Source organism: Aythya ferina (assembly GCF_964211825.1).
Source record: "Aythya ferina genome assembly, chromosome: 10".
NCBI classification, from domain to species: Eukaryota; Metazoa; Chordata; class Aves; order Anseriformes; family Anatidae; genus Aythya; species Aythya ferina.
In genome coordinates, this window is record NC_140306.1 from 12,823,772 (window position 1) to 12,839,838 (window position 16,067).

A 16,067-nucleotide genomic window follows, 5' to 3' on the forward strand; every position below is an offset into this window, starting at 1 on the left:
CTCCTCCTCCTCCTTCCCCCGGCCCCTCAGCGTCAGCACCGCGCGCCGCGTGACGTCACCGCGCCGCCAGCGCCGGGCGCGGGAGGCGGCGCCACAGAAAGGCCCCGGCGGGGGGGGGGGCACGGCCCGATGGGGGGAGATCAGCCCCACACAGGGCTCGGCCCCACAGCTCAGCCCCGCACAAGTCTCAGTCCCACAGTTCAGCCCCATGCACTTCTGAGTCTCACAGCTCAGCCCCACACACAGCTCGGCCCCACAGTTCAGCCCCACACAGCTCTGAGTCTTACAACTCAGCCCCACAGGTGTCTCAGCCCCACACAGATCTGGGTCCCACAGTTCAGCCCCACACAGGTCTGAGTTCCACAGGTCTGAGTCCCACACACGGCTCAGCCCCACAGTTCAGCCCCACGCAGGTCTGAGTCCCATAGTTCAGCCCAATGCAGAGCTCGGCCCCACACAGGTCTGAGTCCCATAGTTCAACCCCACACAGGTCTGAGTCCTACAGCTCAGCCCCATGCAGGTCTGACTCCCACAGTTCAGCCCCACACACCACCCAGCCCCACAGTTCAGCCCCGCACAGGTCTGAGTCCCACAGGTCAGCCCCATTCAGCTCTGAGTCCCACAGTTCAGCCCCACACAGGGCTCAGCCCCACAGCTCAACCCCATACAGGTCTGAGTCCCGCTGCTCAGCCCCATATGGGTCTGAGTCCTACAGCTCAGCCCCACACAGGTCTAAGTCCTACAGTTCAGCCCCATGCACTTCTGAGTCTCACAACTCAGCCCCACACACAGCTCGGCCCCACAGTTCAGCCCCACACAGCTCTGAGTCTCACAACTCAGCCCCACAGGTGTCTCAGCCCCACGCAGGGCTCAGCCCCACACAGGTCTGGATCCCACAGTTCAGCCCCACACACGTCTGAGTCCCACAGCTCAGCCCAATGCAGGGCTCGGCCCCATACAAGTCTAAGTCCCACAGTTCAGTCCCACAGCTCAGCCCCATGTAGGTCTGAGTCCCACTGGTGGCTCAGCCCCACACAGGTCTGAGTTCCACAGGTCTGAGTCCCACAGTTCAGCCCCACACAGGTCTGACTCCCAAAGCTCAGCCCCATGCAGGTCTCAGCCCCACACACAGGTCAGCCCCACAGCTCAGCCCTACACAGGTCTGAGTCCCACAGCCCAGCCCCACAGCCTCACGTGGGGCCGGGCAGCACACCCGGGGACTTTGCCCCCACCAAAGGCGCCGCACCGCACGCAGCCGTTGTGCTGCAGCACCAGTGCTCGTAAGGGAGGAGCGATGATATCACCCAGCCCGGGCTTTGTGCGAGCTATTTTGGGGTTTAATTATTATTATTTTCTTTCCCCTTCCTCTGCCTTCGAACAATGCCGGGCCCGGCAGAGCTGCGGTTCACACCATTGTGTGGGGCCGTGCTGCCCGGGGAAAGGGGAGATCCTTATCAGCCCGGCTGCCGGAGCTCCCAGCAGGCGAGTGCCTCACCCACAGCGGCCTGCAGCACCCATAGCAGGGCAGAGATCTGCGTTTTGGGGAGGCCCTGGGGCTCAGCAGCCACCCCCCGAAACCCACTGCCCCCTCTGCCTGTGTCCCCTGCTGTCCTGGTGCAGTTACTCCCTGGCTGCGGGACCTTACCCCAAGCCTCTCCCATGTTTACCCAGGGATGGATCGAATGTGCCCGCAGCCATTTGCCACCCGCCCTGACCCTGCCCAGCCCCTAAACAGTTTGTGGTTTCCCTTGGGGGCAAGATGAGGGGTTGAAGCGGGGCCGGGGATGAGCCTGCGATCCCTTTCCAGGAACGGGAGCAGCAGCGCTGGCCCCTTGCCTGCCCTGCTTCTGCTTTTCCCCTTTCATACAAAGGCCGCTCTGCTTCCCAGCACAGAGGCTGGGCTCGGGCCAGGGGCTGTGCCGTGAGAGCCCCTGTCCCACGCTGCACCCGTCCCAGCGTGGCCTCAGCCTCCCCATCCAGCCGACGGGGCTCAGTTTTACCCCCGAGAGCAAGTGTCTGTCCCAGGCTCCAGGCAGGTGCTGTGGAATGAGCCTGGACACCCCACAGGTGAAGAGGGGGCTGGCAGTGTGCTCGGCCCGTTTATTTGCAGAGAAAGCCAGCAAGCTCCCCGGGGTCACTGCCACCCCAGTGACCGTGGCTCCATACCCACCCGAGGCAACCGGTGGTGGCACCTGGCAAGAGCGAGGGGCCCAGTGCCATCGCATCTCCCCCGCACGCCCCGCTTTGGGAGGTGGCTCTGCAGCCCCCGAGGTGACAGGGACCTGCCCAGGAGCCAGCCCTGGGGCCGGGAGGATTTTGTGCAGCCGCAAGCCCGCTCAAAGACGGGTCCCCTGCTCTAAGTGGCCGCAGCTTGCCGGGGCACGCGGATCCTCTCGCCCTGGGGCTTGGCCGTGCGCCCCTTCTTGCCCGCATCCAAGCCAGCCAGGGCGAGCTTGCCCTTGGCCAACTTGCCCTTGCGGTGGCCACACCAGAGGCGCAGGCACTGCTCCTCCACCCGCTGCCGGTCAGCGGAGCTGACGAGGTGCAGGATGTCCTTGAACCAAGCTTTGGGAGCTGGCACTGCCTGCCGGGGCTCCGGGCAGGGCGGGCGCTCGTCCTCGCGCTGCCGGGGGGAGGCACGGGGCAGCTGCTCGCCCCTGAGCACCCGCAGGGACGTCCTGGCCACCGTCTGCGTGAAGCCGTGCTCCAGCGTCTTGCAGGAGTACACCCCGGCGTCGCGGCTGTGCAGCTGGCGGAACAGCAGCCCTCGCTCCGTCTGCAGCACCCGCTCGTCCGTCTTCACCTGGCGGCCACGGCCGTGAGGTTGGGTCCTTGGCAGGAACGGGGATGGGGGAAGGAAGGGGAAGGGCAGGCGCTGGGGCCTCACCTCGTCCTGCTGCTCATCCGGGGGTCTCTGCACGAACCACTGCACGCTGGCCTGCAGGGAGCGGGGCACGCACTCCAGGAAGGTGCTGTTGTGCTCCATGCCGTACAGCACCTTCTCTTCAACGTGCTCAAAATCGTCCACTGGGGCAGAGACAGAGGCACGCTTGTGGTGGGGACAGAAGTGGGCACCCTGTGGGGCCGAAGCGCCCGTCCCCCACCACCACCAGAGCTCCCCGGGCTCCCCCAGCTTCTCCTGGGGGGCACCGCGGGCTGGGGCGCTTCACCCCAAGCCTCTCACCGGTCAGGTTCTGGTCCAGACACTGGTACACGGGGCTGGTGTGGCGCACGTAGCGGCGCTTGCCCAAGGGCACGTAGCGGGTGCAGGCGGTGCCGTCCCAGGCGCAGTACGGGTCCCTGGCCAGGCAGCACTCGGCACAGGCGGTGCCGTAGCTCTCGCACTGGTGCAGCCGCACCTGGGCCACCCCCAGGCTGGCGCCCACGTAGAGCATTTGCTGGGGGGCAGCAGCATCACGGGGATGACACGGTGACACCCGGCCCCACGTTGCACAGCCCCCCCCAGCCACCCACCCTCGCCCCCAGCCCCTGAGAAATGGACTCACGCGCTTGACGGAGATCTCCATCTGGGTGATGGGCACAGGCGCCTGCAGGAGAGGGAGGCAGGTGTGAGGCCGGACCGAGCCTCTCCCCAGGGAGCCCTGGGCGTGTGGGGTCTCTGGGGCTTTGGGGGACACCAGGAGAGCGTGGGGAGGGAGAGAAAACGCTGCGCATCCCCTGCTTCTGGCTGCTGGAGCCTGGAGGGGGTGGGCACATCTGCCACCCTGGGGAAGGGGAGGACAGGAACCCTCCTGGTGCCCAGCGGCACGGTGACATCCCTCCAGCTGAGCTCTCTACCCCCGCGTGCATCCCCGACCCACACCCACAGTGCCCACCCCACCGCTCCCTTCCCTCGCAGCAAAACTCACCTTAAAAACCTGCAGCTCCTCCAGGACGATCTCCTCGGTCCCGGCCGAGTTTGGCTTCTGCAGGACCACCACCTTCAGCACCGAGCCCGCATCTGCCAGGAGGAGGACAGAGACGCGACCTCCCGCCCTCGCGGGCCACCCCGGCACCCATCCCCTGCGTGCCACCCGCCCTGCCTGCCCCGCTTACCCGTCCCCAAGAAGAGGACGTCGTGTTGCCCGTCCTCAGCGTCCACGCGGTCCACCACGAGCTGCAGCAGGCGGTGCTGCAGGTCGGCCTTCACCAGCAGCGGCCGGCGGTGCCGCGGGCGCACGGGCTTGTGCATGAGGGGGTGAGCGCGGGCGAAGTGCAGCACCTCGTCGGGGAAGTCCTTGGTGGTGCTGTAGGGCCGCCGGGGCTGGTTGGTGGTCTTGCTGGGGCACTGCGGGGACAGGAGGGACCCCGTTTGCCCAGCCCGATTTGGTGAGAAGTGTTTGGGTTCCTCCCCAGAAGAGGAACCTCGGGGCGGATCCCAGAGGGACCCCATTTGGGCAGATCCCACGGGAACCCCATCGGGACCCCAATAGGGCAAGGGGGGCTCGGCCCCATCGCCCCCCGGCCTGGAGGAGGGGATCAGCCCCCCAGGGACCGCTCACCACGCCTGGGCGGGGGTAGGGCACGCGGCCCTCGTAGGCTGCCCACTGGTGCAGGGGGCTCTCGCGGTGTGCGAAGGGCCCGTTGAAGACCTCGCGGACGTCGGCCATGCGGTAGACGCAGACAGCAGAGCCCCGAAAGACGTGGCTGGAAGGGGACGGCGAAGGGAGCTCAGACCCCATCGGTGGCAATGGGCAGGCCAGGGCTGGGTGTCCCCAAGGGCTGGGGCTGGTGCTGAGCCACCCACCTGACGGTGCTGAAGAGGGCGTAGATCTCCAGGCTCTTCCCATCCCTTGTCCTCAGCAAAAAGACATCCTCTGCGGAGGAGAAACCCAAGCCCTGGAACTCGCTGGTGGCCCAGGAGCCACTCAAAGCCACCAAACGAGGGAGCGGCACCCGCAGGGTCCCTGGGGTGCTCCCCACCCCTTACCCAGCTCGTCAAAGTGGGTGTCGATGCCGCCGGGGCCGGGGACAGAACACAGCAGGCGGGCTTTGTTGAAGGTGCTCCACTTGTTGACCAGCACCCTCTGGCCTCCAGCGTCGTTCTGCAGGGACGGGGAGCGTCAGGGCCACTGCTACGACTGAGCAAACAGCCCCTCGGCAGCCCCCTGGGTGGGGAGCACCCGCCAGCCTTCTGCCCCACCTTCCACGTACAGCCACCGCTACAAAAACCCATCCCAGGACTTCTGCCCCCAAAAAACAGGCGCAGAGCTGGCCCAGGGGTGATCCCCCTGCGGCGCTCGCCGCGGTGCCGCTGGCGTCTCACCACGCAGACCCGTGCCACCCGGCTGACGACAGCGTGCTCCCTGCCATCTGCCTCCACCACCTTCTCCGTGAAGAAGAAATAGGCCTTGTCGTTGTCCCGGTCGTCGTTGTCCGGGATCAGGAAGGCCGCCACGAATTTGGGCTCTAGGAGAGAGCTAGGAGCATCAGGTGGGGACAAAAGGCACGGCTGCCGCCTCCGGGCCGCGCGTGACAGCGGGGAATGGGTGAGGAAAGCCCAGCCAGGGGGCTCCCCCCGTGCCCCCCATGCTGTGCCGTGGGGCTGGGGGCACCGTTACCATTGAGCAGGCGCTGGTCCACCTCGGTGCGCAGCGCAGAGCGCGTCCCCGTGCTGCGGAAGATGCCGGGGTCACGGCCGAGGAAGTCCGCGGTGAGGCCGGCGTAGAGCTCCCCACCTGGCAGAGACACCCTGAGAGCCCCCGGCCACCCCCAGCTGGTGGCACAGGGACCGGTGTCCCCCTCCCCTCAGCCCCCCGGTCCCTGCGCCCGGCACCCTGAGGTCCCCGGGGACGGCAACCCACCGATGACCGTGCTGGCGAACGCGCCGTCGGGCTCGTGTGGGCACCTGCCCCGGCCGCTCTCCACGCTGGTGGGATCCAAGCTGAAGGCATGCTGGGGTTGGGGACAGCGAGGCTGTGACGGGGACACACCAGGGGGGCCCACCTGGGGCTCACACCGGGGACTGGGGACTGGGAGAGGAGGAAACGCCACCCGCACCGCTGCCACCACGGGGACACTGTGGCCAGAGAGGTGAGGAAGGGCAAGGGCAACACGGGGCTGGTTCCCAAACGGGGCAAACACCAGACCCAGCATCCCCACACAGCCTAAAACCCCCGGGAAGGAGGAAGATGGGGACAAGGAGGCTGAGGACACCACCCCGAGCCAGGCGCCTACCTCGCCGCGGTGCCCCACGTAGACGAAGGCGCAGACGGGGTGGAAGGCGCCGGTGCCGCAGGCCAGCAGGTGGGTCCGGTTGTAGGGGTGCAGCAGGCGGATGTAGTTGGCGCAGTCGGTCTGGGGAGAGGGCCACGAAGGGGGAGGCTTGCAGGGACCCCGCTGCATCGCCCCCCCCAGCGACACGGGGCCTCCGAGCTCTGCCTGCACCCAGAGGTGCAGCTCACGGCTCCGCCAGGGCTTGCCGGGGTTGGGCTCTGCCAACCCAAGCCCCCAGCTCATCGCAGAGGGATCGGGCTTTTTGCTGGGCCTTCCCTCATCACGTTCCTGCTCGCACTGGGTGAAGTGGAGGAAACAAAGGGAGGAAACGCGGGAGACAGAGCTGGAGCCCCACGGCCGCCCTCGGCTGCCTCCGGACCCAGGGCAGCCCCTGACAGTGCTGCCCAGGATGGTCCCTTCCACTGGGGACACCTTCCCACCCGTCGTGGGGACACAGCGATGAGGAATTCACCCTCCACACCGTGGCCATATCCCCTGCACCCCCCAAAGAGCTCACTCCAGCACCCACCATCCTCTTCCTCCACCTCGTGTGGACAGGGGAGGCAAGATGGGACGGTCCCCATCGGGTTTGTCCTTCTGCTCGGCTGCTTGCCCAGCCCTGCCCTCCCTCCTCTGCGGTCCCCTGCGCAGGGCGTGAGGCCCCTGGCTGCTGGGAGCCCCGCCACCGAGCTGCCCCAGGGGTCCCCGGCCTCCCCGCTGTTTATTTTCCCTTTGCAAAGAGCCTCTGCAATGGTGAGTTAAAAAAAATACACATAAGAAAAAAAAAAAAAAAAAAAAGAGTCGAGGCTCTCCCAGCTTGGATCTGTCAGAGCTTGGAAAATAAACATGCTGGGAGTGATTTGTCTGGGCTGGGGGAGCCTGGGGGCTCTGGCCGGCTCCCCTCCTGCCTTACTCCTGTTTCATGTCAGGGCAGGGGGGACGCAAAGTAATTGCAAAGAGGGGAACGAGGTCACCGAACCGGATCGAGCTGCAGATTTCCCATCGCTGGGGGATGGCCGGGACGGCCGGCACGGCGCACCCCCCTCCAAAACCTCCCTGCTGAGACCACGCGCAGCTCGGCGCACGGGTACCCTGCCACACAGGGATGCTGAGAAGCTCCAGGACCGGGGCTTGGGACCCCCTGAGCTCAGGTTTCCAAGCTCCTGCCTGCGTGGGGCATCCCAGAGATGGGATGTGGAGAGCTCAGTGCAAGGATCATAAACAGCCAGGCCTGGGCACCAGCTCCTGCCTCAGTTTTAGCCCCGTGGTGCCACAACCTGTCCTAGCAGTCACCAGCTCCAGGGTGGGGTACAAGGGGACCCCCTCAGCTCAGGGGCATGAGGAGAGACTCACCCCTGGGTCCTTCCCCTTCCGAAAACACTCCTCCGTCTGCCCGGGCAGGGGCGGCCAGTAGATCTGGAACACAAAGAGCCTTTTGGGGCAGGTGGAGGGGACGGCAGGCACTGACCCCTTGGGAAGCCACATCCCCAGCGGGACCCTGCTCAGCACCCAGGAGCTGCGGGTAATTGCCAGCTAATTGCCAGCTAATTGCCAGCTAATTGCCCTCCGACCGCCACGGTTGGGCGCAGGACGCTCACCTCCTTGGTGTCGGTGCTGGCCCTGTCCAGGCGCAGGGAGTAGAGCGCGTCCTTGCCCCCAACAAAGAGCCGGTCCCGGTACTCGTCCAGGTAGAGCGCGCGGAAGCCCAGGAAGCCTCGGTGGCCAAAGAAAAGGACGGAGCGGTTGGTGCTCAGCAGCTCTGTCGGGCAGAGAAGGCAGCGTCAGCAGGAGCCACCCCAACCCCAAAAGCCCCCAGGGTGCTGGTTGGTGTCACCAGCGCTCCCGTCGCCGGGACGGAGCCCCCTCCTTGCAGCAGCCAGGGCACGGGAGGATGCTGGAGCAAAGGGGCATCGTGGGGTGGGGTGGAGGTGTCCCAGTGTGGGACAGCTGGGCTTGTGTGCAGCCTGGAAGGGTGGTGGGAGTGCTCACAGTAGGGACACGCAATGGGGCTGATGCTCGGGGTGAAGGCACGGGCATGGGGACACCACATCCCAGGGGAGGACATTGCCGCTGGGCCCAGAGCAACCAGCTCCAGGCTCCCCAAGCGGGTCGGTGCCTGAATCCCATGGGATTCCCAAACAATAGGAAATGCCTTCAGGGGTGACACAAGGGGGAAGTGGAGGCTTGCCAAAGCTCAGCGCCCCCCCAGCTGGGAGGGAGAGGACAAGGGGAGGCGGTTCGGCTTCACTGGGCCCCGAAACCGTGGCGCCGACCCCAGGCCAGGCCTCCAAGACAGCCGAGCGGAGGAGGAGGAGGAGGACAAAGAGCCATTGACGGCTGTCCCCAGATGCACCGCACCCTCTGCGGCCTGCCCTGGGGGAGCCTGCAGCTGCTGCAGTCCCTGTCCCCAGCCGGGCTGTCCCCTCCACGGCTCGGATCTGTCCCCAGGAGCAGAGGAGGCACTGGGACTGCTCGGCTCAGCCACCAGCAGCCCGGGACACCCGGTGGCCCCAGCCCCATCTCTTGGGGTCATTCGGCCCCCGAGCACCCCCCCCTGCCAGCATCTCTGCTCCTCCTGCTTCCCTGGGCCCAGCCCGGGAAAACACCGGCGTCTCCTTCTATTCTTGCCCAGCAATAATATTTTCCCAGCTCAGAATAACATTGGCAAAGCCGTCGGGCTGCTCGTATTGTTTCAAGCAAGGCTTGCCCTTCTCCCCAGCCCCGGCAAATTCCTCCTGCGCCTCGCCTTATGCTGGCACCGGGCACCTTCCCCCCCCAAAAAGCATCACCCCGCCATGCCCCCCGTCCTTTCTCCAGCATGGGGGGCCCCAAAGAGCCCCCCCTGGCTTTGCCAGCGCCACCACAGCAATTCAGGAGCCCCCTGAGGGGATGACAGGGAGCTGGGGGCTGCGACGTGCTGGGCTGTGCGGCGGAGACATGCCCTTCTCCACGCTCAGCCCCGCTGCTGGAAGCCAACACGGAAGGAAAACGGGGACTTGGAGCAGCAGCAGGGTGAGCTGGGGACACGGCCACCGCCACCCCAGCAATGCCACCGGGGGAGGTGACAGCCCGGCACCCCCTCCGGCTGCGGAGCACGGAGACTTCCCCTCTTTCCACCTCAAAAGCCGCTCCGGCGAGTGGAGCCAAGCGCACCCCGGGCTGACAAACTAAGTGAAAGCAGCTTCGGTTTTGCCCAGCGTTCATTTCCGAGGCTGTTCGGAGGCTCCTAATGGTTTTAATTGAAACATTCGTTTGTTTCGTGGGAAATCTCGGCTTCTGCTTCCAATTTGGAAGAGGAACAGAGCAATCAACTTAAGAAGGCAAAAATAAGAAATAAATAATAATAATAATAATAAAAAAAAAGCTTCAAAAGGTTGCTGGTTCCCATGGGGAGCCCGCCTGTCCCCAGGAGTTCCCACGGGACCGACTTCGTGCCGGAGCCCATCAGGCACCGAGGCAGCACCCAAACCCCACAGCCCAGCTCTGCTGGGGGCCCCAAAACCTCCCCGTGCTGCTGCCAACCCCAGCCTGAAGCCACAGGACCCCGCTGTGGTGGGCACCTGTCACCTCCTGGGGCGAGGAGCCCCCTCTGTGCCTCAGTTTCCCCCTTTCCACACAGGGGGTGGCTGCAAGAAGGACCCGGGGCGCAGCCAGCATCCCCCCCCCCAGGGCTCTGCACCCCAGTGCTTGGCCGGGGGGGCCCCCAGCAGCTTGCCCTCGGCTCGGGGCTGCGTTGGGCAGCTCCTGGGGCTCTGCCCTTCCTTTCCCCGGGTGTTATACAAGCGTTGGTTTTCTCTTCTTAGAGGCTCCTCGCTTGGACGCGCCCCCCCCAGGCTCTCCAGCCCCCCACCCAGGTGCCAAGCTGGGCTCCAACCTGCTCGGGGGTTAAGCCGGGGGCTTAATGAGGCAGGGACAGGACCGCGGGGAGGGTCTGAATTAAAACCAGGCGGGCAAAGCACCCGCTTGGCACCCAGAGGTGCCGGCAGCAGGGCAGCCCCCCCCTCACCCCGTGCCTCAGTTTCCCCAAAACGCTTCCTTGCTCCCCATATCCGCGGAGCCCGCACGGCAAGGTGCGACCTCCCACCCCCATCCCGGCCCCAAAAACCCCTTTTCCCACCCCCTCCGGCCCCAAAAACCCCTTTCCCACCCCCTTTTCTCCCCTTCCCGGCTCACCGCGGTGGGGCAGGCGGAGCCGGGGCAGGCTGCGCCCCGCGGCCAGCAGCGAGCCCCAGAGCCAGCAAAGCGCCGCCGCCGCCGCCCGCATCCTCCTGCCGGGGCCGCAGCTCCCGGGATCGCCGCTTTTTATGGGGCCGCAGCTCCGCCCCGGCCCGCCCCGGCCCCGGGCTCTCCCCCCCAGCCCCGGGAGCTGGCGCTGGGGGCGCCCCAAAGCATCCTTTGGGGAACGGGTGCGCAGGGTTGGGGCAGGAGGGTGCTGAAGCCGCTGTCCCCGCTGCTTCAGCACCCCCCGAGGGTCGCAGGGCACAGGGTTTGTGGCAGGGAGCAGCTGCTGCCTGGCACTGGGGTCCCCTCTTCGGTTCCCCCCACGTCGAGGACTTGGAGCAAGAAGGGGAAAGGAGGGTCCCCTCCTTTCCAACCTGTCCCCAGACGGTGCTCCCCTCCCCAAGCACGGCTGGTCCCATGCCAGCTGGGGACATGAGGCGAGCAGGGGGGACAGGAGGGGACCTTGGGGACCAAACACCCCGGGCCAGGCACCCCAACCCCTCTGCCGTGCCCCCAGCCCTTGGCACGCAGCACCCCAGCAGCGCACGGGAAGCCTGCAGTGCGTGCAGGGCTCTGCAGCGCTGCCGGCCCCAACTTGCCCAAAACCGCCCCGATTCAGCCCGGTGAGCCCCTGGCCTGGCTCCCCGAGGGGGAAGGCAGAGCAAGAAGCTGGAGCAAACGTAGCACCTTGGGTGGGGATGGGAGCAAGAAGCAGATCCGAGCCCCGAGGCACCTCTGGCAGATAACGCGGAGGCTCCTGCCCAGGCTCGCGCAGCGCTCCGTGCCCCAAGGGTCCTGGGGAGCCACCCTGGGAAGATCCCTTAGGAAGGGAGCAGGATTAACCTCAGCTCCTGCCCCCCTGCCCCGGGCTGAGCTGAATCCTGCCTGGGCAGGCTCCTGCCAGAGCAGCCCCTTCCCCTCCCCAGCCCAATGAACCCAGGGGAAGCAGGGGAAGGCAAAAATCCTCTGTGCCCGGCCTCTCCCAGGTGCTGGAGTTGCCCCTGGAGAGACAGGCAGACAGACAGACCCCCCCTGCTCCTGGCCTTGCTCACCGAGAAGATTTATTGAGTGAATCCATGTGGTGGGGACAGGGAGGCACCGGGGCTGGGTGGCACGGCCCCAGCACCCCTGAAAGCCAAGAGGGGAGCAGGACGAGCCGTGGGCACGCAGCGCAGGGCTCACACGAGCCCAAGTAGCTGCGGGGACACGGGGCAGGAGGCACCCGGGGCTGTGCTGACACGTGGGCAAGGGGGCACAGCCCTCAGCATGGTGCCTGGAAGTGCCCAGACCCAGCTTTGGAGGGCACAGCCAGGGCACGTGGCACCATCAGGCCACCCCCACCGTAAAGGGACACTTGAGAGGGGTGGCACGATGCCCGCAGGCTCCCCGGCATCTTCTGCTCTGCCCCCCCCCCGGTCCTGTCCCTGTCCCCTCCTAAAGGCTCAGCCCTCGGCGGGCAGCGGGGGCACGGAGGCCAGGGCGGGCAGGAGGTGGGCGTAGATGTCGATGCCCCGCAGGAAGACGTCCTCGTTGAGGAACTCGTTGTGGTCGTGCAGCAGCACCGGGGTGCGGTTCATAGGCGAGAAGCCGATGGCCGGGTGTCCTGCCTGGGGACGGGAGAGCGGGGTGAGAAGGGGGCCGGGATGAGCAGCAGGGACACAGGGGACAGGCTGGCGTCAGCACTCACTGCTCGGATGTAGCGGCTGTCCGTGGCAGCGGGGAAGATCTCAAGCTTGAGCTGCAGCTTCCTATAAAGTGAGATGTGTCAGCGTGGCACGGGGACAGCCGGGTCCCCAGAAAACAAGCCAGAAAGGTCCCCAAGCCATGCGGGACACTCAGTCCTCTCCTCTCCAGGGGAAATGGGGCACGGTGAGGTGCTGGTATAGCAAAGGGGGCTCTCTCCCAACCCTGCCACGACACCCAAGCCCCGGGGACCAGAGGATGTCCCCCGGGTGCCCGCTGTCTGTCTCCAGGGGCACTACTCACATGTCCCTGCAGACCCCGCTGAAGGCTTTCCACCACGGGTCAGACTCCTCGGTGGAGGTGATGTGCTGGTCCATGCATTTCTGAGCGATGGGGAGGGAAGGGGTGAGCACCCTGCAAGGGGCACAGGGTGCTGAGCCCTTTATCCCCATGCCCTCACCTGGTGAAACTCGTAGGTGACACCGTCCCCAGCTGCCTGGCACCAGCCGGCCACCTGCTTCTCAAAGGCCTGCAGAAGATAGCAAAGGAGGGGCGTGAACGGGGGCACCCCCAGCCCCAAATCCCCCCGGCGGGGCCAGCCTCGTGCCCACCTTGAGGTCCACGGTGGGTGGGATGCGGATGTCGAAGCCGGCGGCCATCTCGGAGGGCACCACGTTGAAGGAGACGCCCCCCTCCAGCATGGTCAGGTTGAGCGAGGTGACGTCCCCCAGGGTCAGCCTCGTGTCAGATTTGAGCCTGGGGGACACAGGGGGAGAGTCCCCCTCCATCCCCGCCACCACCCCCAGGCGGGGAAACTGAGGCAAAGGGGGGGGGGGCACGGTGCTGGATCCCAGCCTCGCTTCAGGTCCCCGAGAGGCCAAGAGAAGGGCAAGGACCGAAGCAAAGCTGATGCCACCCCGTGGCCGTGCCCTACCTCTGCTTCTCGCTCTCCCTGAAGGCCAGGAAGGAGGTGATCACTTTGTGCTGCGGAGGCAAACATTTGGGTTAAGCCCCCCTGGAACCAGCCAGGTGGAGGGTACCATGCCCTAAGCCAGCCCCCCAGCCCAGGGGGCCAGCCCCAAAAGCGGCTCCCAAACACAGGCCAGGTGCCCATCCCAAAAGGGGCTCCCACCCCCGGGGTCCCCGCTCGCTCACCATCTTCTCGGCCGCCGTGTTGCTGATGAAGCGGGACCCGTGCCCGGGGCTGCCCACGCACTTCACCTTGATCCCTGCCGCCACGGGGGACGAGGGAGAGGCTCTGAGCAGGAGCCCAGGGCGTACCCGGCACCCCGATGCCGAAACACCCAGCAGAGCAAGGGAGGGGGTGGCGGGCAGGTGGTTACTCACACCAGGGGCTCTTTTCACCGTAGAAGACGCTGAAGGTGTCGGAGGGACTGGCCAAGCCTGGGGTGGGCACAGAGAGGTGTCAGAGGCTGGCACTGCGGGGGGCACTGCCTGGGGTGGCCCAGTGGGACCCCAGAGGCTTGGGGAGGGGGTGATGCCAACGTGCAGGAGGTGCCAGGTGAGAAAAGATCCCCTCGGGGGTCCCAGGCCAACCCTGCCACCGCTCACCCTCGTCCAGGGCAAAGCCCACGTTGAGCGCTCTGAACTCCGGGCGCTGCACGAACATCTCCATGCCCTTGTGTCCGCCCACCTCCTCGTCTGCAGAGAGAAGTTTGCTGGGGAGAAAGGCGTCCCCCAGCCCGGGACCCCCCCGGCTGCCCTCAGAGCTGGCCACCCCCTCAGCCCTGAGCGAGGAGGATCCCAAATCCCAGCAGGAAGGCGCAAGTCTCCCACGTGAGGAGCTACAAAAAGCGTCCCCCGGCTGCCAGCCCACCCTGTCCCCTCGAAAGGGGACTCCCTGGGGACCTACCAGGCACGAAGGTCAGGTGGATGGTGCGGGCAAAGCTCTTCCCCTCCGCCTTCAGCCTTCGGATGGCCTCGAGGTACCTGCGGGGAGGGGGTGGTGGAAGGGCGCTTGGGTGCAAGGAGAGGGGCTGGGTGCAAGGAGAAGGGCTGGCATCCCCAGGGCCACCCCAACCAGGTGGCACCCTCATGCTGCTCCGTCTCAGCACCATGGGGAGGCAGAATCCCCCCCCTGACCCTGCTCCGAGGCGTATCCACCCCGTGCCCAGCCGGCACCGAGCCCCCCACTCACTGGATGGAGATGCACTTCATGTCCTGGGCACCCCGGGCGTAGATGTTGCCTTGCGAATCCTTAACAGCCTCGAAGGGCGGGTAGGTCCAGTGCTCCTGCGGGGAACAAGGGCCGTGAGCTCCTGCTGCGTGCCTGCCCCGCCGTGCCCAGCCTGTCCCACAGCCATACCTCGAAAACCGGCACGACATCGGTGTGAGAGTTGAGCAGGATAGAGCGCAGGCGAGGGTTTGTGCCCAGCCAGGTGAGGACCAGCACCACGCGGCCCTGGCACACCTGCAAGCAAAGGCAGGATGTCACCAGGGTGGGGACAAGGGGAGCTGGTGGGTTTGGGCACGCTTGGCCCCTCACCAGAGCCCCTTGGCCGTGGCCACGAGCAGCCACAAGCTCCTGGCTGCAATTCAGGTGGAGTTGAGGGGAAATTGCCAAGCTTAAGGAAGCACCGGGGTCAGCGGAGGATTAGGAGCAGCAGGGAAGTCACCTCCTGCCCCTCTCCTGGGTGGTGGGGAGGGGACAGCCCCACGGCCGGGCTGGGATGGGGACAGGCACAGCGGCAGCAGGGCTGGTGTTGCCTCGCTCACCTCCACTTTCTGGCTGGCCAAGCCCAGGTCGGTGCCGACGCGCTCCAAAAACTGGATGGCCGCATCTGGGGACGACAAAAAGATGAAGGGAGAGAGTTCGGGAAGGCAAAGTGCAGCAGGGGAGCCCGTCGTGTCCTGAGAAAAACATCTCGATGCGCTTCTGTGGGAGGAGGGAAATACTGACGGGAGAGAGAGGTACGTAGGGGTAACACAAATGTTTGTCCCGGAGCCAGGGCAGCACGGAAAGGGGAGGCTGGGCCGTGGGTCTGCCGTGCCACAGGAGGACGAAAATCCCTGCAACGGCCCCAAAACCAGGGGCACCAGCAGAGATAAGGCGCAGCCACGTTCCCCTACACCTGGATCACGACTACCCTGGCCCAAGGAACCAGGCAGGAGGGTCCAAAGACCAGACCAAAGGCTGGTGGAAGGGACGGAGCCGTGCCGCCAGCCCTGCCGCCTCCATCGCCCCCCAGTCCCCCCCGTCCCCTCCTCACCATAATCGGGCTTGGGGTGGACGGTGTCGATCCGCAGGTACTGGCGGAAAAGCGTCACCGAGGGGTCCTCCGAGCCCCCCGCGCTCTTCCCTGGCTTCCCGGGTGCCATTCCCGGGCTGCAGATCTCCGGGGGGGGAAAGAGCAGGGGGTGGTTAATCACCCACCACCCCCTCCAAAGTCCACCCTCATGAAAAGCTTGGGGCAAAGTTCGCCCTGGCGTGCACGGGACGGGGAGGGAAAGGGGCTGGGGGTGCGGGGGGCAGAGGGCGTGCGGGTTTCTGCGGGGGGCTACGGGAGGGCTGCGGGGGGAGCGGGGGCACAGGGGGTGCCTGGGGCGCACGGGGGAGCACAGGGGGACACCGGGGGTGCGCGGGGCAGGGGGGCTACAAAGCAGGGTTATGCTCAATAGGGGGGCGAGGCTACGGTGGCGAGGGGCGCACGGGGACGGGGAGCGGGTGGGGAGGTGGGGGGGGGACCCTGGCAGCACGGCGGGGAGCGGGGGCACCGCGCTCGGGGCACCGCGCTCGGGGGGGTCCCACGATGGGGGCACGGTGTGGGGATAAGGGCAGAGGGGCTCGGGCTGCAGGCAACCGACCCCGGTCCCCCCCACCCCCCCGGTGCACCGGGCCCTACCTCCGCGCTGCCGCCGCCGCCGCTGGGCTTCCGCCCGGCCCCGCTCCGCCCCCCCCCGGGCCGGCCCCGCTCCGCCTTCCCCCC

General features: G+C 66.5%; 2 protein-coding genes across 2 annotated transcripts; both read right to left on the bottom strand.

Annotated features, from left to right (window-relative positions):
• Positions 1 to 2,068: 2,068 nt before the first annotated feature.
• SEMA3G (semaphorin 3G) lies at positions 2,069 to 10,480 on the bottom strand (the record flags this gene model as incomplete). Its single annotated transcript, XM_084530826.1, has 16 exons — positions 2,069 to 2,803; positions 2,888 to 3,027; positions 3,185 to 3,398; positions 3,507 to 3,548; positions 3,870 to 3,961; positions 4,057 to 4,288; positions 4,503 to 4,647; positions 4,748 to 4,817; positions 4,931 to 5,045; positions 5,267 to 5,409; positions 5,562 to 5,678; positions 5,805 to 5,895; positions 6,178 to 6,297; positions 7,570 to 7,632; positions 7,815 to 7,975; positions 10,390 to 10,480. The coding sequence occupies 16 exons, from the start codon at positions 10,478 to 10,480 to the stop codon at positions 2,357 to 2,359; spliced, it is 2,283 nt and encodes a 760-aa protein (XP_084386952.1). The 3' UTR covers positions 2,069 to 2,356.
• A 993-nt stretch (positions 10,481 to 11,473) lies between these two features.
• LOC311442223 (aminoacylase-1-like) lies at positions 11,474 to 16,025 on the bottom strand. Its single transcript, XM_084531119.1, has 15 exons — positions 15,984 to 16,025; positions 15,351 to 15,474; positions 14,857 to 14,921; positions 14,447 to 14,551; positions 14,279 to 14,373; positions 13,994 to 14,070; positions 13,693 to 13,782; positions 13,468 to 13,524; positions 13,276 to 13,349; positions 13,055 to 13,104; positions 12,732 to 12,876; positions 12,581 to 12,649; positions 12,424 to 12,503; positions 12,125 to 12,185; positions 11,474 to 12,044 (listed from the first exon to the last, which is right to left on the bottom strand). Exons 2-15 carry the CDS (start codon positions 15,457 to 15,459, stop codon positions 11,880 to 11,882), a joined length of 1,242 nt encoding a protein of 413 aa, XP_084387245.1. The 5' UTR covers positions 15,460 to 15,474; positions 15,984 to 16,025; the 3' UTR covers positions 11,474 to 11,879.
• Between the last annotated feature and the right edge of the window lie 42 nt (positions 16,026 to 16,067).

What these genes read in the sequence shown, in the direction of transcription:
- LOC311442223 (XM_084531119.1), bottom strand. Translation starts at nt 15,459, where the DNA reads ATGGCACCCGGGAAGCCAGGGAAGAGCGCGGGGGGCTCGGAGGACCCC. An exon ending in GGGCTTTGCCCTGGACGAGG is followed by an intron (nt 13,525 to 13,692) that starts GTGAGCGGTGGC and finishes TGCCCACCCCAG; the next exon opens with GCTTGGCCAGTCCCTCCGAC. An exon ending in TCACCTACGAGTTTCACCAG is followed by an intron (nt 12,504 to 12,580) that starts GTGAGGGCATGG and finishes CCCATCGCTCAG; the next exon opens with AAATGCATGGACCAGCACAT.